Source organism: Cydia fagiglandana, chromosome 10 (genome assembly GCF_963556715.1).
Source record: "Cydia fagiglandana chromosome 10, ilCydFagi1.1, whole genome shotgun sequence".
Lineage (NCBI taxonomy): Eukaryota > Metazoa > Arthropoda > Insecta > Lepidoptera > Tortricidae > Cydia > Cydia fagiglandana.
The window spans coordinates 12,641,597-12,666,229 of NC_085941.1; the positions used below are offsets into that span (position 1 = coordinate 12,641,597).

The following is a 24,633-nucleotide window of genomic DNA, read 5'->3' on the forward strand; positions in this document are numbered from 1 at the left end:
GTCGTAAATATCGTTATAAAACCTTCCACATACCGCGTTATGTAGGTAATAAAATAAATCCACGTCAGTTCATTTGACACAAAATATATTTAAAAACGTAGGTATATACAATTTTACGCTACTTTATAAGTAGCGTCAATACCTAAGGACTAGTTCTGGCCCTAACTAACTATACAATACTAAAATTATCTCACTATTGTCCGGTGGACGTTATATTAAGAAGTCGGGCAGTGATCTTAGCGCAGCGGATATCTCTCGTCTGGCGACGTTTTAAATTGGCCAGTTTAGGTGAGGCGGTTTGGTGCGGATCCTTGCTTGGGGGAGCCACGGCGAACGGTGCGCGACTCGCACAAGTGATTTCAGAGCATTCACATGGATACCGCCGCGGCGGGAGGCTGGTCGCGAGCGACGTCATAACTGACTGCTCTGCTTGGTCGCTCGGCCCCGCTCGAGGCTTATCGCTATCGAAACATCGACAACATCGTTGCCTAGGAAAAAATCACTGGACACTATGTTAGCGTTTTGCCGCCAGCGCGTCAGTAGACGCTGCGTCACGTTGCGGTTAATCGCATCGGCGTTGTCTCTGAGCGACCCTCGGAGGAATAGGATGTCGAGCACGGTGGGCGTGGTCTGCGCCATGGCAGAGTGCATGGGCGACCGAGCGTTGCTCTGGTGTACGGCGGCGATGGCCTGGTCTAAGTACGTGAATAGCTCGGTCGGGTTGTTCGTGTTCGCCCAAAGGTGAGGTAGGATCGGCCATAGCCAATTGTTTTCTGAAACAGCCAACAAGTAAATAAATAAGGTGCCGAATGGGACTGAAAATAATTACTTTTTCAGGGTTCTAGTTGTCATAAGTATTAAATTAGGGCTCGCGGTCGTGTCCGGGTTTCGTGTACACGTGTTCGGTACCCGTTTCCGAACTACACGTATACGGATTTCTGACCCGATCTGCACGTGTAGTCGGGTACATGTGTAATTAAGATCCATGTATCCGGGGACCCGTGTACCCGTGTACACGGGGAAACGGACCTTAAATACACGCGGGCCTAACCCGTCCTTGGCGTGTAGCGGAGATTGAAGTAATGTATAAAGTTTTAAATAAAACAAAGATTTAGGTTCAGGAGCTCCGATTGTTTAGCAGTTTTATTTTATCAGATGTTCAATGTGATTGATATGTGTTGTACCAATTTAATTGATTTTTCACGTCAGCAGCTCGAACAAGGGTACTTTGCTACTTAAAAACAGTGAGCAAAATTCGATTTTGCTAAAGGAAAATATAACATATTCCGTTCGTTGTAGTTTCAGTAAGGGTAACTATCTACTTTTGTATTAGATAATCATTTAGGTTTACTTTAATTATTAAAAAAACTACATCAATGAAAAAAATTAAATACCTATCAATGAGGTCAACGGTTACTAAGATATTGTTAATTTTAATCTTATGATTATTAAAACAAAGTGAACTTACCTACCTATTATTGACATTACCAATCAATCCAGTAGGTAATCGAATCTTCCTAACCTCCCGCATATTCAATCGTATATCTTCATAGCACGAATCTCCGCTACACGAGGGTGAAGGGTCGAACCGGCGGGTAAATAAGATCCGTTATTTCGTGTATCCGTGTACCCGTGTAAACGTTTCCGAATCCGGACGGGTTCGTGTAGTTCGGGTTTTAAGCCCGGCGGGCTTAAGAACACGGGTACCCGTGTCAGCGTGTAATACGTGTATCGGGAGCTCTAGTATTAATAATACATACTACTATTTCAAATTTACAATTGTTACAACTTAATATATCTTGTTATACCTATCTCATCTCGTTTAAGTAAGTTAAAAAAGTAATCACAGTAAAAAAAGGATATACTTATATTATTATCTTATACATAATATACATGTGATAACACGATACGATCTTATTTAAAACTATTATTATCTTAAACTTGGATTACACTATAAGTATATATTCATAAATACGATATTATTTTAATTGTGTGTTGTTATTGTCCTAGGTCTGCCAGTAATCGTATCAAAATAGTGATAAGGAAACATGATAGGTATTTTTTTAAACTGAACAAAGAAACAGAATAAGAACACACCTACACCGACAAGGGTGCTTATAGGAATGTGTTGAAATTGAATAAAGCAAAAAGGTCTGTCAGGGTGGTGAGGTCGTGACAGAAGGAAATTCGTGATTATTTGCCTTCCCCTCAAGAGAAAAAGGTGTAAGTGTAGGTAAGTAAATGGAATCCTGGCTAGTACCAGTAAGTACATGTAATAATCGGATTGTAGCCTCATGGTTCTGAAGGAAGGAGAATACCTGAAGTCATTCAAAACACTTGACGAACGAAAAAATAAGACCACCAAATCGAACTCGATAATGATAGAGTAATGACAAAGAGAACAAAAATAGATTAAAGAATAAGTACTTATCGCTCAATTGCCTCTAGAAGTTTGACCAGGCTTTTATCAGTTTTACGCTACGTCTTACGTAGGCGAACAACGCGCGAACGCGGCGCGGCGCGGCGCGGCGAAAGCGGCCGCCGCCGCGCCGCGCCGCGCCGCGCCGCCTGACATTCGCGTGCAAATCGCGCCGCACCGCGTTCGCAACGAGATCGCTTACGTAGGACACTTCTATGGGCATCAAAGGATTGATTTCGCCGCGCCGCGCCGCGCCGCGTTCGCGCGTTGTTCGCCTACGTAAGACGTAGCGTTAGATACAACTATCAACATCATAATACCAATAATATTTTGTAATTGATAGCTTAATACCTATTACTTATCAATAAATCAATCAATCATCAGTATTATCACGTACGTAACACTTAATCCCTGATTAACTCAATAAACCGATTTATTTGCGAGGATTAAGTATCATCAATCAGGTTAATTATATTCATTACATGACATGTTTTCAGGTAGGTATATTTTGCTGGTTATTGTTAAGTGAAAGGCGATATGTATTTATCTGGTAGAACATTTTAAATGTGACTGGCGTTGGTCCCGAAGTCCCGCGGGTACGCCACATGCGATCCCAGCTCGCGTTTCATTAGCTGAATGTACCCTTACTTGACACAATAGCGTGATACACGCAGCTATACGTAGCTGAAGAGTAATCGCTTGTCAGCGTCTAACAGAGACTGGACAGTGGGTCCCCTGGTGCCGGCGCCGGTCCCCAAGTCCGTCGCGAACGCCACATGCGGTCCCAGCTCGCGTTGCATTAGCTGAATCAACCCTTACCTGACACAATAGCGTTATCCACGTAGCTGAAGAGTAATCGCTTGTCAGCGTCCAACAGAGACTGGACAGTGGGTCCCCTGGTGCCGGCGCCGGTCCCGAAGTCCGTCGCGACCGCCACATGCGGTCCCAGCTCGCGCTGCACCAGCTGGATCAAGCCCTGGTGCACGGCTCGGATGGGCGAGCCGTCGGGCTCGTAGAAGCCGATCGGGAAGTGGTGCGCGTCGAGGAAAACGATCTGCGGAAATAATTAATGAAATGTGTATATTATTTAAATAGTTGGAATGAACAACCGCTTGCCATGAAATGTCCGCTATTATATCAAGTGTTGATGTTTGACGTACACGTTAACCTATAACTCGGTATTGACTACGAAACTATGTGCCAAGAGGCATTTATAGCGTACAAGTACCTATAGGTACCTATAGGTAAAGTCAGCAAAGCTAATAGTTTTGCCAACTGTACATACTTACAGCATTGTTTATTTCGGGATCTTGGAACTAAGAATTTTTAACAGCTTTAAAGTCAAGGGTATGTTTGCGCTATACAATTTAATTCCCTGATCCCTTCTTAAATAAATACACCCGAGGGCCAACGGATCGCCAGAGGTCAAAAACATAAATGTGCGTCATTAAAGTTAAAATGGAACATTAACAGGAACCCTAAACGTTTCGTGTTTTAATAATTACTTCTCTCTTAATCTAATAAACTATTAATTATGTTTATTTTCATTCCACACCGTGTTTAACGCAACATTATTATACATCTGCGCTTGGTTGCCTAGTTTTTTATAAGTACCTACATTTGATAGTGCCCCGTCCGAGTGTTAGCGGGCAAACCTCACCAAAATATGAACTAGGTAAAAAAATTTTGTTCACGAAGCAAACATTTGAGAAAAACTTGCATTTTATATGTCCGAAGTGCATGGTGAGGTAACTAAAATCAATGCAACGATTAGCAAGAATATAAACTTTTGTGGTTTCATTTTTGTGGTCCATTCCATAGCCGGCACGCGGCAGGGTGATACTGATAACAGTAATGGAACTATCTAATAAATATTTGTTTTCATTTTATTATGCGGCTTTAGATAATATATTACTGTTTCAATAACAATATTTTAAGACTAGTAGTAAAACAAGTCAAAAGTTTCAATAGGTATCATTTTCGCTTTAACTGCTTACCGGTTAAAACCACCTTATAAAATTAAGCATCAGATAAGATCTATGAATATTTACATTTAAAGGTACGGTAGCCAAGAAAGTGGTCTACCACTTTTCGACTCTATCAATCAGATGATAGAGTCCAAAAGTGGTAGACCACTTTCTTGGCTGACTGTACCTAAAAGCGATTTCTTACCTCTTTTGTGCTATCCAAAAACGCTCTAATTTCTTTGAGCAATGGTACTAATGGACGGACTCGTATTAAGTTATGGTTCAACCAATACCTGAAAAAACAAAGAAAAAGAATATTAGTCTTTTGTTAAACATTTCGAAATGTATAAGAAATATTTGCGATACAAGTATGCGTATACGTAAAGTAACCATAATGTTCCGTTCTTAACGTTTAGTTTTTAAGTAATCAATCAAATTTCCGCGCGCTTCTACCGTTTATCGATGCAAAGCCAATACGCACTTCATAACGATACAATATTGACATTTTAGCCAATAGGATCGTCCGAAACTCTCGGGCGGCACGCTCAGGACGAGCCTCAGCAGCGCCTCTGTTGGCGAAAACGAGAACTACCGAGACGCCGCGCCATGCGGATCGACCGCTATCGATTTAAAATCATATTATATGTATTAAGCCTCCAAAACTAAGTGTTTTAGTGTTATATCGTGCGTGACAAAAGACCTAAGACTGTTTAACGTACCGCCGGCCGGTGTGTGATAGAAGAAAAGGTGCTGAACGTAGAAAAAGAAGAACCAGTCGTATCCAGAGGATTCCGCCATTGCTGCACTATCAGGTCAGTCCAGCGCGTGATATCCGTTGGTTATTTTATCGTGTTGTACCGTTTATTACCGGCGAGTATAGATATTTATGCTCGATCCTGAATGTTGTGAATTGGCATTGCATCTTTTTCCAAAACCGCGTCATTTTGCAACACATAAAGTAACAAACTCGGTACAGCAATGCGCGTCGTGTGGACGGGAACGGGACTACCTAATGGTAAGATTCCATTTCTAACCGCAGCTGCACTACCGGTACTGAACGCGTCGCTGTCACTGTCAATTTCCGTAGTAAAATTCACAGTAGTGCAGCTGCGGTTACTCTTACTAAAACAAGCACGTTTAGAGTAGGTACACGAGTATTACATGCATTGTAAAAGATTTATGCCAAATTTATGCTTTCTTCGTGTAGCGTCGCATCGCACCTTTATTATTTTAGTAATTTTTTATAATGTCATATGCAGTATGCACCCTTAGGGTCCAATTTAATGGAATGACAACAATATACAAGAGCTTTAAACATAATTAAAAAAGTAAAATATATAAATTAAAAGCTTAAAAGTTTGCGCAGAGTAATACAACGGTCGTTGTCACAAGTTAGACGATTTGTCAGGTACAGTCAGAAAACAATGGCGAATCGCGTCCCAGATCGACCGATTTTCCTTCGATATCTATTAGGCTTGCGTTATGCAAGTAATCAAGGAAACCACGCGAAGCCGATTGCTAGCAGTTTCCACGTAACGCTGTTTAATGTTTATCTGCTTCGTGTATGTAACGCAATCCAGGGAAACCTATAACGTTTTGCGAGATTGTATCTCGATAAAGCTTTAAAGTCGTTTCGATGACATTTATTTGGCAAAAATGTCATTTGCCCTTGAATTAAATGGGTAGTAAAAAATCAATAGAAATACGTCTACGCCTCGGCTAGTCTGTGGCCATGAGTAAGCCCATTCATAATAAAAAAAAAAAAAAACTACAAAATATGCGTTTGCTTTTAAGATAGTAACCGACGCCAGCATCACAATAATATGCCCCGCCAGTTTAGCAAGAACTTATCAGCGTCAGCTTATCAGGGTCAGCGTAGTACTTAGTGCATTCAATTGCCACGGAAACCAAGTTAATTAAGACAATAATACATAATATTCTTATGTAAATATTATTGCTGCAATATTATTGTTCTTATTAATAACGATTTCCACAAAGTAACGCCTGGTTCAAACTATTAAACCATGTTTATTTTAATCATTTTTAGGGTTCCGTACCTCAAAAGGAAAAAACGGAACCGTTATAGGATCACTCGTGCGTCTGTCTGTCCGTCTGTCCGTCTGTCACAGCCAATTTGCTCCGAAACTACCAGACCAATTAAGTTGAAATTTGGTACACATATGTAAGTCTGTGACCCAAAGACGGATATGTAACGTCAACAAATAAATTTTAAACATAGGGGCTACTTTTGGGGGGTAAACACTAAAATTAAAAAACTAAGTTTTGAAAACTATATCGTGTTACATATTAAACAAAAGAGCTCATTGTGAGAATCTCAAATATATTTTTCTTATAAACTTACGATAAAAAGTTTAGAAGTTATTCAAGAAAATAGACAAAAAATGACCATTCCCCCCCCTCTATCTCCGAAACTACTGGGTCTAAAATTCTGAAAAAAATACACAAAATAGTCCTTTACCTAAAGATGATAGGAAAACCTATTAGAAATCTAAAGTCAAGCGTGAGTCGGATTTAAGACAAAAAATGCGACTAGGCTGTATCTGGCACATAGCCGCAATGGCACTTGTAGTACTGATTGATTAGGTTACTATTGTTACGTGTTTTAAAAAACACTATACAGGATGGCCAAAAAATAAACTAAGTATTCCCGTTGCCAACGTGCAACCCCGAAATCGCGAAGAAAAATTTGACTGTTTCATACATTTTGGCTGGTCCGTTTTCTATGGGGGGATACATTTTTTATCGCGATTTCGGGGTTGGTCCCATACTAAAAGTTGATCATTATAATCCCAAAACCTCCCCGGCTATGGGAATGCACTTATTTTTTGGCCAGCATGTAGGTATTATCTCTCTTCGGCCTTCGCTTTTAAAATACTTTCGGAAGTTGTAGGAAGCGCGACCCGTCGGATGCTCCGAGTTTTCAGCTCTACGCGGAGCTCGGTGTTCAGTCTTCGCATTTGGACACTTGTACTATTGTTCGGCATTTAATCTTCAGAGTTCTAGAGATATAAGCCACCACGCCAGAAAACTTCATGTTACATCTGGTTTTTGACTGACCCATTCGGGTTTTTCAAGACGTTTCACTCACGTCACGTTTCACGTAAAAAAAAAATTGTTGAAAATTGTGTGATGTACGGAACCCTTGAAACGCGAGTCCGACTCGCACTTGACCAGTTTTTGTTACATCCAATTGTTGACTGGATATGGATACCAACAAACTCACAGGGTGTGACGGTGCGGTGTGACAGTGTGACTTGTGCAAGTCACCGTATCCGCCATATGTAACATAACATAATTGTAAGTATAGTATCCGTATATTTATCTATCACGTATGCTTATGTTAGTGATGTTGCTAGTTCCTACCAACAACAATTATTTAATGGACATTAATAATGTCTATTCGAAATTTACCAATAGTTGATATTGCTAATAAGTAGGTTGTTACTCGAAGGCCAAAAACGATCTACATTTTGAGACGATACTTAGAGTAAAAATGAGTACAGAGAGGTACAACAGACGCCATTTTTGCACTTCGCCATCTGTGCGAAAAATACAGACATGCCAAAAAGAACCCGCATATGGTGTTTGTTGACCTCGAAAAAGCATACGACCGAGTACCCCGAGAGGTTTTGTGGTGGGCTCTGAAAGAGAAATGCGTGCCTGGGAAGTATATAGAGCTAATCCGGTCAATGTACAACCGATGTTGTACACGCGTCCGGTCAGCTGCTGGCACCACCGACAAGTTCAGTGTCACGGTAGGCTTGCACCAGGGATCGGCTTTAAGCCCTTACCTCTTCCTGCTTGTTATGGACGCTCTGTCGTCAGACATACAGGAGGAGGCACCCTGGTGTATGCTGTTTGCCGATGACATTGTGCTTGTTGGTGAAAACGAACTTGAGGTGCAGAGCAGACTTGAGAAATGGCGGCAAAAATTGGAGAATGTTGGCCTAAAGATCAGCAGATCTAAAACGGAACACATGTTCTGCGATTTTGGCGGTTTCTCCAGTTTTGCTGCCATAGAACTCGACGGCGTTACACTGCCGGTCTGCTCCGACTTTAAGTACCTCGGTTCGCTCGTACAGTGCGATGGCGATATTGACCGTGACGTGAAAAACCGGATTAGCACAGGATGGATGAAATGGCGACAGGTCACGGGAACCATTTGCGACGCCCGAATGCCTCTTCGGTTGAAGGGTAAAATTTATAAATCAGTCATAAGACCTGTCGTCATGTATGGATCAGAGTGTTGGGCCCTAAAGGTGACGGATGAAAAGAGATTGCATGTAGCGGAGATGAGAATGTTGAGATGGATGTGTGGCGTGACGAGAATGGATAGGATAAGGAATGAGTATATAAGAGGAAGCCTGAAAGTTGCACCCATAACAGAAAAAGTAAGGGCAAATCGCCTAGCGTGGTACGGGCATGTGATGCGGAGGGATGAAAGTCATGTGACGAGAAAGGTATTACGAATGAATGTGGAGGGAAGTACGAGGAAAGGAAAACCGAGGAAAAGGTGGATGGACTGTGTGAGAGATGATATGAAACGAATGCAAGTCAATGATGAAATGACGGGCGACAGAGAGGTGTGGAAGAGAAAGACATGCTGCGCCGACCCCAAGTGAATGGGACAAGGGCAAGAGAATGATGATGACTTAGAGTAAAAATGAGTAAACCGTATTAGATGTGATAATTTTGTAAAGAAAATGTCTTGACATACAAAAACATCACTCTAGTTAGGATTATTAATTACGTTATAAACGGAAAACGTGATATTGATAATGTACCTAGTAGTCGACGTCGTATAGATAAAAGTATACGTACATTACGTACCTATCCACCTTATAATCCAGGTGGCAAATTATTAACAAAATCACGTTGTCTCTAGATTACCTATGTCAGCCTACGTACTTTCAGATACTCTTTACTTCCAGTTGTTACACCTTAATTCGTTGTAATAAGGTTTACGATAGGTCAGTGCCTGTTTTGACGATGGTAACTTAGTGGTTTAAGACAACGAGCTCATTGGTCCCGCGTCCCGACCACACACGGCCGATTAAGTAAGTAAAGTGGGTGCAAGTAAATAGTTCGCCCCACCGAAAATTACATAAAGAGAGACAATTACATAAAATATATTGTTTCAAGTTACAGATGTTGGCAGAGGTGTAACCACTATCTTTTTATAGGATCGATTTAGGCCGTAAAACCAATTCCGAATATTGTGAGCAAGTCCTCTACCCCCGTCGTAAACTCACAATAAACAAAACATAACTAACATTTCAACGGGTAATAGGTATCTCAAAACCCCTATATCAAAATGGACACATTTTTAATGGAAATTTAATCTGCTTGCAAATTTTCTTAGTGACTTTTGCCATAAAGTTGCTAACTAGCGAAATATCATTGCTATCTATTGGTATTACCTATCATCCTCATTAGGGTAGAAGTCGTAGTACGCGACTCTGAAGTCGAAGTATCTGATGCCGTGGACGAGCTGAGCCCAGATGGAGCGGTCTTGGCACAGCACGAAGCTGTCCCGTGACACGGTGCTGATTTCCGTGTCAAAACGCCAGGCGCCTGCGTTGTGGGTGCCAGCTAACGCTAACTCACCAATACGTAGTTTGTTGATTTCGCTGGAACAATGATGGGATAATAACTTATACCTACAGCTCATAGAAAAATCAAGTGGAATGATAAATAGGCAGCACAGATTATCAATAAGGGTATCACAATTGACTATTTGGTTATGAAAATGTTATGACGTTTAGTGTAATGTTTAACAGAATTGGCAAATGGAGGAGGTTATCAATTTCATCGTATTTTTTTTGTGTACATTACCTCAGAATTCCGTCATTTCTGAACCGATTTGGAAAATATTTGTTTGTGTTTATAAGTTTATAGCGCGAAATTTGTTAATAAGATAACTGTTTGGTTAGACAGGAACGAGTCCTACTGAATCATATTAAATTTACTCCTTGTTTCTCGGATCCGTTTATAATACAAATCAGAAAAGACACATTAACTACCACTGGGTCATGATTATTTGCAAACAGTACTTACTAAGCAAAAGGATAGGTTAGGTAATAGCGTCATCCGTCGGGTTCCGGTCAAGAACGGGTTTATGGTTCGCATAAAAGTGTATAAAGAAGGCCATTGGGGTCGCGAGGGGTTATATAGCGGGGGACAAGGCACTTAGCTAAATCGGACGGATGATGAGAGTGGCAAAGCGTGAGAAGGACTCCGCGGTAACTTCACCCTGAGTCTTCGAGAGTTCTTCAGACAGACCGTACCGGTAGCGGCCCCGTTGGAGTTTCCTCAGAAAACATAAGGGCAAGTAAGGGCATATCCTTATTATAGGTTGGGAGAGGTAACTTCCATTTGTAATTTCTTTTGTCAAAACCTGGTTTGTAGATTGATAAAATATAATTGACCGAGCGTTAGCGAAGGTCTCCGTTTCAGCTTGGGCAAAAATACTGTCCGGATGTTCTGCTCTGCAGATCGTATTTCTCAACAGATTTTAAATGAAATTTAGTGAGCAGGTTTGATTGTTGAAATAATTTTTTTCTGTAGTTTCTCTGGAAAATTATAACTTGGGTTGGGTTGGAAACTTACGGGTTATCCTCCATCCAAGACGGCTGTATCTTCAGACAGTTGTAAGACGTGATTGACGCACTGCCATCACCAGCCCCAGCCCACGGCCACAGGCAGTGTGGTCCCTTCAGCCCCGGGCCCTTGTCCCAGCCGGCTGGAAGCGCCGGCTCCCCCAGGGATATGGTGGTGATGACGTAGCCCTGCTCCGCGTCGATTGGAAACACTTGAAGGGCATTGTTCCAGGAGCCTGGTCTGTCATCGAACAGCCCGATCTGCAGACATTGTGAATGGGGTTAGACAGATAATCTTAGGGCCTTTTAACCGTGCCGGTCAAATGTCATTGTCGTCTCACATTTGGGTATAAATACCGCAACGTAAGGACAAGTCGTAAGATTTTTTATCGATAGTTTTTAACATAGTAAATAAACTTATGGCTATGTCCGTAAAAATGCAATAAAAAAAAATAGTAACACAAAAAAGTGATTCCCGTAAAATTCTGAATTATAAATGGTGCATTTAACTGATACCAGTGAATTTAACACAACAAAATACTACTAACAAGTAACCGTCAACAATATTTTTATGTTACGCACTTTTATTGCCGATTGTACTTTCTCTCCTTTTCATGTATCAAGTACTTCTTAAGACCTTTCAAATGAGCCTAAACTCAATATGTTTTTCATCCAAGAGTTCCTTGGGCTACCTTCCGACTGCATTATCATATCAGCTCCATGTCAGCATATCAGATTGTCATCAGAAATATGGGGTCATCCATTAATTACGTCACACGTTTAGGGGGAGGGAGGCGGTCAAGAAAATGCGACATATTGTGACATGGGGGAGGGGGAGACACAAACTTTGTGACGTCACTTTAACTTCATCAGTAACCGAAAATTTATTTAAATTATTTAGTTCGCTGTACATTTAAATAACAAGTTTTTAAAACGAAAATAGTTTTTAATCGTTTAATTTTCTTTCCTAAGCAGTTTTGGGTTATAAAATTACTAATATTTATATCGTCAAAAATATTTTGATAAAATATTAATAATACTTAGGTACTTACTTAATTCGATTTGGCGATTTCGTAGAAAAAATGTGACGTCACACTGGGGGGGGGGGGGGGTTGCCAAATGTGACCAAGTGTGACAAGGGGGGGGGGGGGGTCAAAAAACCTAGAAATTGGTGTGACGTAATTAATGGATGACCCCTATGGAAATTTGTCAATCAGCCCGGCCAATTTAAGTTTAAGATTTGAAGCACCATATATTCAAGGATATATATATATATAATATATATATGTATACGCCGTGAAGCTATGAAAGTGTGTAATAATGCCAATTGAATGGTGGTTACCTTCGTGAATGACGTGAACATGAACTTATTTTAGTTAACCCTATATTATCATCTATTTAAGCTTTTGTAAGGCCGTCTTAACTCAATGTCTTTGTCTAATTTTCTATGGAAAGCACCACGTGAATACAGATCAGCCGTTATAGAAAATGACATGTCGGACGCCTCGGCGCAGGCACGGCCCGGTCTAGCGTGAGTCATCCTTAAAGTTTTAACTCCTTACCGCATACAGAAGCCATAGCGGATATGATACTCTAATATTGACAGCTATTAAAGTTCAAATTTAAACAAATATTTTTTATTACAGTATGCATTACAGTCAGCCAAGAAAGTGGTACACAACTTTCTTGGCTGACTGTACCTAAGGGGTTGATAAATAACATTCAGTTGTATAAGTGAGAAAGTTGTTACATTTTAGGAAATATGTAATTATCTGACGGTAAATCAACATTCTGCGTGAACATAATAGCCTATATAGGGCACGCGAACATAATATGATTATTTTTTTCTAATTAGTACATAGGTACTTGTGTTCTACATACACCTGTAGAGGTATATGTAGAATACAAGTTATGTACTTACTTAAGCAATAACTGTTACATGCATACCGTGTTTGCCTGCAATTGGGTGGATACTCTAGCAATATTAATTTATAACCTGTTATTAACAAGTATTTATGTAGGTATCGCCTAATAAATAAAAAAATATAAAAGCTTGTTTCCTGTAAGTATTTTACCATGTAGGTACAAGTACGACATTGAGGTAAGTACGTACATAACAGCGAAACAACCCAATTTTTAACAATGTATTTTTTTATGAGGAACGAGAAAGAAATGTCTTTAAAACACCTGTGGGGGTCGGATCAAAAACGAATTAATTAAGTGCGACTCACGCTTGACTGCACATTTCTAATAGGTTTTCCTGTCATCTATAGGTAAATAACTATTTTGTGTATTTTTTTCAACATTTTAGACTCTGTATATTTACTCAGAGAGACAGACGCACGAGTAATCCTATAAGGGTTCCTTTTTGCTTTATTGGTTGGCAAAAAGATGACATTACGTAATACACATAAGTATTTACCTTCTGCTTGTCACAGATGTTTGTGTAGGTAAACAATACTTATACATATTACATAAATTATCTATCTACCGTTCTTTCTTTCCCGACCTCTTTCCTTATACGCGTTCTTCTTATGACTTATGGTAATCTTATCCTTTGTGTACTCGAAAACAAATGGATAAAAGGGATTCTTGGAAATTTTATTATTGCCAAACGTCTAGTGGTGGCATCGGATGTAGGTACAGTCAAGGAATTTAAATTCCGACCCATTTCGTACTTTGTCACAGTGACAACCGTGTGAGGTCTCTAGCGGCTTTCATATTGATTGTCACTGTGACAAAGTACGAAATGGGTCGGAATTTAAATTCCTTGACTGTACATCTGGAGACAGAGATAAAATCTGCTTATGGATCGAACCAGATTAAAGTGTTTAGTACACAGGGTGGGTAAAAAATAAGTGCATTCCTGTTGCCAGGAGGTTTTGGGATTATACTGAGCATCTTTTACTATGGGACCAACCCCGAAATCGCGAAAAAATATTGGCTGTTTCATACGTTATGGCTGGTCCATTTTCTATGGGAGGGAATTTTCTAGCGTTAGTATGTTGTTGTTGTTACTAGGTTGTATGTTGCGAAGTGGCGCAGATAGGGCAGAGTGGCGCTCTTTTGTGTCAGAGGCCAAGATCCTTTTTGGGTCACTGGGCCAGTGATGTATGTATGTATGTAGTATGTTGTTGGATATGTGTTCTGGGACCTCAAAACTGCCGGACGCCCGAAAACTCAAGTGGTCGAGATTCTCACGAAATAATGTCACATCTAAATGGCTGCCGCAGCGTTCCGAAAGATTGTATTGCGCTCTAACTTTACTGTGCATGTCCCTGTTACACTCGTTCCAATCGAAGAAAGTTATAGGGATGCTAATTACAGCGTAATATTTCCGCTAATCAAAACAGTATAACCGATAGATCGTGTAATCACTCTCATTCAGAACCATCTAGAACTCTCGTGTAATTATGCAAATTCCTGCAAAATCACTTCATGTTATTACTGGAGCTACAAAAAACGTTAGTGATTTGTTTCCAACATGCGATGTATACGTATAGACGACGTGTACCAGTCGAGTAAGCCGTGTGATTGGGCACTTCCACAGTTATTACGTTTCGTAACAAGTGCTAAGGTGTTGGAGTACAATTGTTGATGACAGAGTGTGACCTACATGCGCGGGTGGTAAATAAAAAGCGATCTTCAGCGAGCGTCATCTGACATCTCCCAACTACTACTTATGTAAGGGAAATTAGGAAATATTTACGTTTGAACGAGGAAGTGCGTATACATTTTCTTCACAGATTAACGGCGCGATTCGGGAAATGAATTAGACATTCTTTAGATATTTATAAAGTAAAGAAGATAAAGATATGTGACGTTCCACGGAAAAAGGTACCATTGCCCCGGCTGAATATTGGAGCGGCATTAATATTAGCGTAAACGCCAGCCGCCATAAGGTACCTTTTGCCGTGGAACGTCACATATCTTTACTATTTCATATCTAGTGAATATCTAATTCATTTCCCGAATCGCGCCGTAAGGTTATTGCACAAAAAAACATTTGGTTTTATCTCGCAAATACTACAGGATAAATAGTAATTAATTTTTATTTTTGCGCTTTTCGGGCTTTGACTCCTATTTTTTTTGCCTCCTTATTAAATGGTGAATTCTATGAAGAAACAAATCATATAATTCTTATTGTGAGGTATTTTCACTGGGCGGGGCAAACCCCACATCATTTTCCTTTATTATCTAATTAAAATGAATAATCTGAACAAGCTCAACAGTCTCCGCGTTTATTCGGATTTATGACTGTTCTTAGCGTCGAGTTCCATCGGACACGCGAATAAAAGTAATATAAATAAGTGAGCAATCAATCTACTCTCATTTTACAGTAAGAAAGTAAACATTTTTTTTAATATATAAGTATTCGTGATCTCAAGAATATCTACTTGCTATTGTGCTGAGAGTCATTTGAGTCATTTCCCTATCTTTGATATTATTTTTTTAATGAAGCAAACTTTAAGGGGGTATGCTTTTTTACAAGGTTCTTACGAGACAGGCGTGAGAATAGAGCTAAACATTATTAATATTGCAACAACTAACGGATTAAAAAAAATCGATACACCAAATAATTTTGTAACATGTCTGATACTAGGTTACTGACAACAAATAGCTATTAAGTACGTCTATTCGCTATATTGTCTATAATCTAATCACCTTTAAACTAGCAATTCTTGTATATATATATATTTTATATATTTTGGGGATATCGGAAACGGCTTTAAAGGGGCCCACTGATTAACAATCCGCCAGACGGAATCGGCCTGTCAATTAGAACAAAAAGTTGACAGTTCCGAACAACTGACAGACAGATACCATCCGGCGGACTGTTAATCAGTGGGCTCCTTAACGATTAGCTATATCTTATCTCTGGGGAAACGCATTTTTGACTTTTTATGTTGTCTCCCGGATATTGATTTATACTTACACTTTTTGGTACGGCGTCGCAGTTGGTGAAGTCCCAGTTGAGCTCGATGGCGTCCTGGAGGACGACCCGGTCGCCTTGGTTGATGTTCGGCGAGTGCACCGTCACCCACACTCGCCCGCAAGCTGACTTCTCCAGCACCTGCTTCTCAGCTGACAACATATCACAATATTAGAATATCGTCTTCAGCTTAACGAAAAACTCGAATCAATAAAAAATACGAGGAAAGCAATATCAATTGTTTACATCGTCGTTTTTTAGGGTTCCGTACCCAAAGGGTAAAACGGACCCTATTACTAAGACTCCGCTGTCCGTCCGTCCGTCCGTCCGTCTGTCACCAGGCTGTATCTCACGAACCGTGATAGCTAGACAGTTGAAATTTTCACAGATGATGTATTTCTGTTGCCGCTATAACAACAAATACTTTAAAGTACGGAACCCACGGTGGGCGAGTCCGACTCGCACTTTTCCAGTTTTTTTAAATTGATAAATTAAGTATGGTAATGTAGTGTAGTGTGTAATGTTGTGCCTTCATACGCGTCAGTTTTTCTGTTCTAATCTAGAAATATCAATTGTAAAGCCATTGGACAAGATTGCATAATTTACCCGTCCTCAATCGTATTAATATTAATTGAATTCCTTAACCATGCTTATTATTATTATCACTGGTTTCTGAACGTTCCGTCGTCAAGTAAAGGAGAGTCCTGCGAAACTGTAGGCTTCAATTTACCTTGAGTAATTAAACACTTCAAAGGAATTAATTGTTCCTAAATTAAAGATGTTAATATACAATTGTACATATACTTACCTATTTGGATTTTAAATTACTGTTTAATGTAAGATAGGTGCACAGTTGTACATATCTAACAACACGTCATTATAGTTAAATGAGGTTAGTTATAGATGTTGGAAATTGATTAAAAACGTCACTATTTGTAAGTATAAAAATCTGGGTACGATACGAAGTCATGGACAAGGTGTATTTAATAATTATGAAGGTCACATATTTTTAGCCAAGTGGTGAATAATCAACAACAATGTTTTTCACGATTGGGGCGGTTCAATTTCCAGTAGGTAGATAAAAACAAGACAACAAATTACTTTATAACGAATGTGGACGCAACATATTAATATGTCAAGTTGTCAACAATCAACAACACATTGACATTTTAACGACTTTATCACAAAATGCCGAAGTTGTGTTAATTAGAGTTAAACCAAGAAAAGTCTGCAGCAATTTTGATAGCCCACGCAGTGCAAGTGTTATTTACATGTTATGATTTAATGGAAGTTTGACGTTTAAAATGACACTTGCCCTGCGTGGGCTATAAAAATCGCTGCAGACTTTTCCCAGTCTGACTCTAGCTATTTACACCACCACGTGCCACCGTCACCTATGATGAGTTCCCAGTATACCACAGACAGACTTACGTACATACTTGCTTAAGCGTCCTGAGGATGCGGCTCGTCTTTATGACGGGCTCATTGGACGGTACGCGGTATGGGATGAACTTTACTGAAAATGGTTTGATGAGTATATAAATATATATGACATACAACGATAATAAAAGATAAATGTAAATACTTATACAAATAAATGTGTTATAGTTTATAATTTGGTATTTATACTTATAATATAGGTATAATGGATGGCCGAAACGAACGGAAAAACATATGGATATTACTTAAATAATTTTCATAATCATAATCAATATCATGAGATTAAACAAAATAAAATGTTGAATTGCGCAACAATTTATTTTGTTTATAAAACTCTAGGTATTCAATTTGCGTTTGTGTTTTGTCAGCAAAATAATTTCCTCATGCGAATTTTACGTTGATAATGTTGATATTGGAATGGGATAAGTATCGGCTTTGGCTTGTCGCTTGAGCGTTTGAGTCATACCAAACAGCAATTAGTTACACGTTTCTTCTGTTAACCCAAAGTTAAAGGCTATAAAGTAAAATTTTCTGATGGAACCATTATCCGCACTCCTTCTCTATTTAACTTGTGAGATAAAATCGTTACTTACTTGCTATGCGCACATGCTGTTAACTACACTATAGACAATTTTTGTCTATAATGAGTAAAGAACCATTTCATCTAAACTAAATTGTAGGTAGGATAAATGGTATGATACTTGCACAATGCACACCACTCTTATGTGAGGCCTTTTGCTCGTACCTAAGCCCTTCGTCCTGTTTCACCGGTGTAAACAAGTTTTAATACTGATCCAATTGATTTCAAATTGATCCGATGTGGGTATGGAGTGTGACCCACATGGTATATCCCTATCAAACCAATTGTAAAGAGTACTTCAGCAATCTTGACAAGTTGGCATTTTGCAAACATCGGACATATCTACTATGAAAGTCATAAATGGGCTACTAATACGGCCCGATTCGAACTTTAAAATACGTTAATTAATAGATATAGAAACGATATGGATTAGATTTCTACTAACTAATCTAATCCATATCGTCACATTTGACACTGATCAAATGTGACGTTTCTTCAAACATAAAATCTAAACTTTTCCTCAAAATATACCTTGTCGCTACTTTTGTGCCAGATGGTGACGTCACGACAAAACTGTATAAAACAGCAACAAAAAAAAAACGTCTAAAAACTCTAAGACCATAAGTGGACAAATCGATCGTGACATTGCCACTCATCAGTGATATGGTTACCGATTAGGTTAACATATTAAAGCCCTTTTTGAAATAACAAGAGCTCCTTCCCTCCTGTTACTTTCTCAAGTCAAATTGGGCCACGGGATTCATTTCACGGATGCGGTTTAGCTTGTGCACGGCTGTGCCGCTCGGCGTTCCTATATGACGTTCAATTAAAATGCAAATGGTACCCCAGTTCCAATTATCATGTTGCAAGATGACGCGTATTGCTCGTAAACAGTAGAATGCATGCGACGAACGCGCGAAAACAAAAACAGCACGTGTTATGTAATGCAACAGTTGCGGTCATGGTACAGTGCGTTCAACATTGGTATTGTTGTGTTTACTAACCCACTGCTGGTTGCTTCAAAATATGTACCAGTAAAAATATAGGCCCGAATTGGGCCCTTCGAGGGTGTGTAATTGGAGTTTATTTTATTACTATTATGAGCCCACTGTGTTCCATTGCTGAGCAAAAAGGTCTCTCCCTCCTCTTTGTCCATTCGTCGCGGTTAGGTATGCGCTGATTCTGAATGACCTGTAAAAACGACTTTAAGTTATCCCGCCATCGCCGACGAGGCATTTAGGCTCTATGCTTGGTTGAACCTCCCGCAGTTCGTGCTTAGATTTTTAAATATAAAAACCTTGCCTTTTTGTTGCGGAAATAAAAAGTCCAAAGTTTAAGGAAGAATGTATATTTTTTTAATCACGTTTTAAAATGACAAAAAAAACAAGTGAAGAGTAATTTTATATCTGTTTACAATCCGTGAGCGAATTCTGGGAATCCGTGAGCTGCAGAACCGACAGGAAGAGCTCTGGCCTTAAGGCAACACTATCTAATTGAGCTCCATCCATTTTTCGTGGATTATATAGGTATAGCTTGAGATGACAGACTATTAAAACGCGACCATCTTAGGCTGTTCATTGATCTGAGAGATATGCTGGCTTAGTTATAAATTATAATACTTATAATATAAGCTTTGCAAATGATTAGCAAGTCGTTAATTAAGCTACTGTCGCTATTTAGACTTGCGGTCAATAATAAGAAAACAATAACGCAACGATATGGAAGTTAAGGGTTTGTTCAGAGTGAAGTAGAAGTAAAAGCGATGACATTAGCCATGAGACAAATGTGAACTTAGTAATAATGTGTAAAAATGAAGATTTGAATTCTGTTACTAATCGTATTAAAAAAAAAGCTTTTTAACTAACTAGGTAGATACCTAGTTAATATAAAATTCAGGAAATTTCACGGAATAAATAATAATATCCGGTTTCGGGGTCTGTGACTGATGTCCGGATATTACCTGTAATTTTATACGTAAACCGTCTGAAAGTCTGTAAGAGTTTCAAAATTAACGTCATTAAAGTTTGAGTGGCAGCATTCTCCATAAAACCACTTAATGCAATTCGATACGATACTCGTATCTATCAGTACACAAGCAGACCATTTTTATAACTATGGTAAATTCTTTTTATGTAACCCACCTGCCTATTATACGTAAAGCCTTTTTAATTTATATATGGCATTAACTACCCAATTAAAAACAATAATTCAAACCCATTAATTGTACCTAGGAGGGACAGAAGACCTAACAGGTCATCAATTGGTTATGTGAATGGTTGTGGGTTCCGTCTGCCGGCTATAGCCCACAATAATTAATTAAAAGTTTACATGATGTGAATATTATAGGGTCCAGGAAAGTCAGTCATAGTTATTACTATTTTCGTCATAACTAGTGTGCGCTGCCTCATCTGGCATTTTACATAGGTAATATAGTTATCTAAAATACCGATACCGATACTGATATTCGATATTCTATGTGAAAGGCAGTTCGACGACTCGTATCGGATAACGTAAAAGAGCTCTAACGTAAAGAGTTTTTTTTAAATTATGTATATTAGTTTGTTTGGTAGCCAAGCCAACTTATAAATAAGTATCTTGCCCCGGATACTCAATATACTCATAAAGGGATGCAGGCGCAAAGCCTTCGATTCCTACATATTATTTGACAGACAGGATTATAAACAATCTAGAACTTTTTAATCCGTAGTGAGAATTGTTTAACATCAAAAACACACTGAACTGTGGCTGATATCACACACTTTGAATGCCGTTCCAGTTTACTGATAACGAAAACGATTTGAACTTGACCGTCATTCAATTCCCAGACGGATACATTATAAGATAATCTTGCGAAGTTTTCAAAGAAAAAAATTAGTAGTAGTGAGACTCTTAAAGTGAGAGTAGTAAGAAATGAGTTACGTTACTAGTATAATCATACCTGGCGCGTTTGTGGATTGAAATATCTCTGTTGCCACTGGAACGCGCTTGGAAAATCAATTTGAATCAGGACCTTTCTGCTCGAGAACATGGTAAACTAAGTTTTGAAGCCGCGAAACTATAGGTACAATATTTTTTATGTCTCCTTATTATTATTGCTGTTAAAATAGGTACTACAAATTCTGCCGGTTTTCTTTATTAGTAAAAGTTTTCACGCACTCCTATGTGACCATAACATTGGTTGGACTACCCTGTCCTAATTTGTAAGGCCTTATCCTAATAGTCGCATTGCTCGCTGACAGCAGACATTGCTCGCCATTCCATGCTTGACGGTTAAACACGACAACTGTACGTGAGCGTTTGTTACAGAAAACAGGGACAATATTATATACTTAATTAAATTGTACAACGGGACATAATCGTGTATATAAGGGGCCAAATTCGACATGTACAACTGTCAGATTTCGCATCCACGTCAAATCAACAGTTGATTTTATTGCATAGTGAGTGTTGATTCCATCAACGGTGGATAATATCATTTGGTACAACCAAAACTCAACTCTAAACTAAGGGTGGTTTGGTTTGCTTGTCAAGTTGTCACCCTAACTGTGGATTGTTAATGTCAAATTTTGACATTGTACGTATTCGAGAACTTATGATTTTTCCCACATCAACGGGAGATCAACACGATACGTCAAACGTCGCTTGTCGAATAGGGGTCAAGTTTTAAGATTTACCTTAGACATTTCGAGGACGTTGTTCCCGTGGTCTCGGAGAAGACTGGCTAAAGTATTTAACTATATTTATTTCAGAAAAGACAGTAAAAAGACAAGTAAATAACTTATTGCTAAAGTTGACATCAACCTCTTCTAGAAGATGAAGAAGCTTAAGTAAACTTAAGATTGTTTTTAGTTATTATAATGTAATGTGTGTTTTATGTTGAAACTTGAAATAATAGCTAAGAAAGTAATAAAATATTGCAAGAATAAATTTGTAATCGAGTAGTTTTGTTAATTTGTATAGAAACAAATTAGTATGGCGACGTGGATATTTGGGAACCGACGTACAGTTAATCTAAATGTCTTCTCCTCCCAAAGGTCTAGCGTGGTATTATACGTTAATTAACAGTTGTCACTGCGTTACAAAACCCGGATTCTAATGATATAATTGCTAGTTGGCAATGCTCGTATGCATTACACATTACAGGACCGAAACGGCCTACGTCTCTCTATTACTCGAATATACATAATACCATTTGTGCTTGGGATGAAGTAGGCTCTGCTTTTGAGTCCGCATGCACACTTCCTATGTGCCTGTTACGGCAGTGTTATGAAAGATTTGATGTTGTTCATTGTTTCTACAGTGTTCTTTGATGTAGTGGTTTATATAACAAGGATAAGGTAATGGTTTTTAGCAGGGTTGAAGGAATGAACAGTTTATTATTTGCGTAATGTATGTATCATACTAAAAGCGATGATCACACCCGTAGCAAAAATTGAAATTTATACAGTTGATATGTAACTGAACGAAAAGCAATTACTCAAACTCGTTAATGTTTAGGTCATACTGAGCAACTTTTACCATCCCCGAAAACGCAAAAAAAATGTGACGTTCCACGGCAAAAGATACCTTATGGCGGCTGGCGCTTACGTCACATAGCGCCGCAATAATATTGGAGCGGCGTTAATAATAGCGTAAGCGCCAACCGCCGTAAGGTACCTTTTCCCGTAGGACGTCACAATTGGATATTTCATACATTTTGCTGGTCTGATGTTAAAATTTCCTATGGGAGAGCCGCGATTTCGCAACGCCACAAAATAGGCGATATTATGCGCGATGTCACGGGATGCCACCTCTGAATAGGTATGTAATACACCGGCTTCATAGACGTATGTTTAAGTAATAGAGAACTCTGAAAATATATGATGTCATACTTCATCTTTGTGTCACCTTTTGTTTGGAAATGAAATTCCTATGTCAATAGAGTAGGTACAGAATTGTGTGCATTAAGTACCTTTTTATTTTATTAAAAAATCAGTGATCTATATTATCACTGCCTCACAATACTCACAATAACTTTTGCAACTCTAAAAAGCCAGAACGTTATAAATGACTTACTTTTTAAATGCCAAAAACTGCCTGGACTATAATGGTCAATTAGTTACTGTCCGTCTTCGTGTCAAACTTAACAAATTTAAATCTTCCTAAGACTCATTATAGGTTGGCATTATAAAATTAAGAGGCTTGGATTTATATTCTGGAATTTTAGTACAAAGTCAAATTGGGATTTAGTAAGATTAATGAATAAGGCATCATTGCAATTAAGCCGCAACAAAACGCGCGTAAAATTTTATGCAAAGTGTATGCTAAATACTCATGAATACAGGGTGCCGCCTGTTGTATTTTGACTTGAATATTATTTCGACTAATATCAAATGCCCGTAGAAAAAAAAATGTATTTGACGACCAGACCCTGCCGGCGTAGCCGATGGTCCTGGGTTCGAATCCCAGTAAGGGCATTTATTTGTGTGATGAACACTAATATTTGTTCCTGAGTCATGGGTGTTTTCTATGTATATAAGTATGTATTTATCTATATAAGTATGCAGTATATCCTCGCCTAGCACCCATAATACAAGCTTTGCTTAGTTTGGGGCTGGGTTGATCTATGTAAGATGTCCCCTAATATTTATTTATTTATTATTTATATTATTAATAAAATTAGACTTTGCGTGAATCACATTGTTTTATTTTTGCAAACGATCTTTGCAACTGATTTTTGAACTGATCAGATTTTGCGATCTTTGGAGCTGAGTGGCAGTGACAACTGTCTTAAATTTTGTCGCTTGTTGCATTCGTCGTTTCGGTTACTAGACTACACACAATCAAACACTGCTCGACCGAAGCTATGAAAAAACAATTACGGCACATTTCGCATTTGCAAACACGTAACGATTATGAAAACAAATGAAACTCACGGCCAATAGAGGCGCCTAGTGCGGTGGCTACAAGCACGATCACGGCGTACCACGACACAGCCATCTCAGCCGGTGGCTAACACGCCACTGAACTCTTCGCCTTGTAATCGGCTGCCCCGGCGCAGGCAAGTTGGGTTTTCTAAATAACCAGTGTAACGTGACCTGGAGATTATGCGGCGTATGCTGGTATGCTGGTTCCGTGTGCGGTGAACTCATCCACGCTTAGCAAGCGCTTGAACGTATGCAATCATCATACGCTTGCGTTCTTATCACTGACATTCCCTCTTGCGCAACATACATTGCGTAGCAACCTCAAGGTATGCTACAATACATAACAAGTACGCGAGTGATAGAAAGCATTGTGATAGAAATTTTAGACAACAGGGGTGGTGATGGTAGTGTATGTGTAGGGGCTTCCGACAGCTCCCACACTTCCGATTGAGCATCGTGCAAAGCACGCGACCAGGCCGCGTAGCCAAGATGCCAATCGCTTACGCTCCGTAGCGATCGAAACGCAACTGTCACTGTCGCACTAATATGGAAATATGGAAGAGTGATAGAGAGACACAAAGCGATTCGATGGCGAAGCGATAGCGATTGTAACCTTGGCTAGGCCGGCAGGTTGCGCATTGTCAAATCCTTGCAATTCTTAACAGGACTACAATGTTAAATAAAAAATAGTCTCTGTTTAATAACTCATCTATCCTATCCTAAATTTTCTTTCTCTCTCTATATCTTATTATGGGTCATAAACTGTAT

General features: G+C 39.1%; 1 protein-coding gene across 2 annotated transcripts; it reads right to left on the bottom strand.

The window, feature by feature from the left end:
- Window positions 1-68: 68 nt before the first annotated feature.
- LOC134667906 (PI-PLC X domain-containing protein 3) lies at window positions 69-23,981 on the bottom strand. Of its 2 annotated transcripts, XM_063525315.1 has the most exons (8): window positions 23,875-23,964; window positions 17,375-17,455; window positions 15,943-16,091; window positions 11,017-11,267; window positions 9,828-10,037; window positions 4,592-4,679; window positions 3,239-3,473; window positions 69-773 (listed from the first exon to the last, which is right to left on the bottom strand). In XM_063525315.1, the coding sequence occupies exons 1-8, from the start codon at window positions 23,936-23,938 to the stop codon at window positions 412-414; spliced, it is 1,440 nt and encodes a 479-aa protein (XP_063381385.1). In that variant the 5' UTR covers window positions 23,939-23,964; the 3' UTR covers window positions 69-411. The 2 variants fall into 2 exon arrangements, with proteins under 2 accessions (XP_063381385.1, XP_063381386.1); XM_063525316.1 differs by lacking the exon at window positions 17,375-17,455 and having other exon boundaries at window positions 23,875-23,981.
- Window positions 23,982-24,633: the final 652 nt, after the last annotated feature.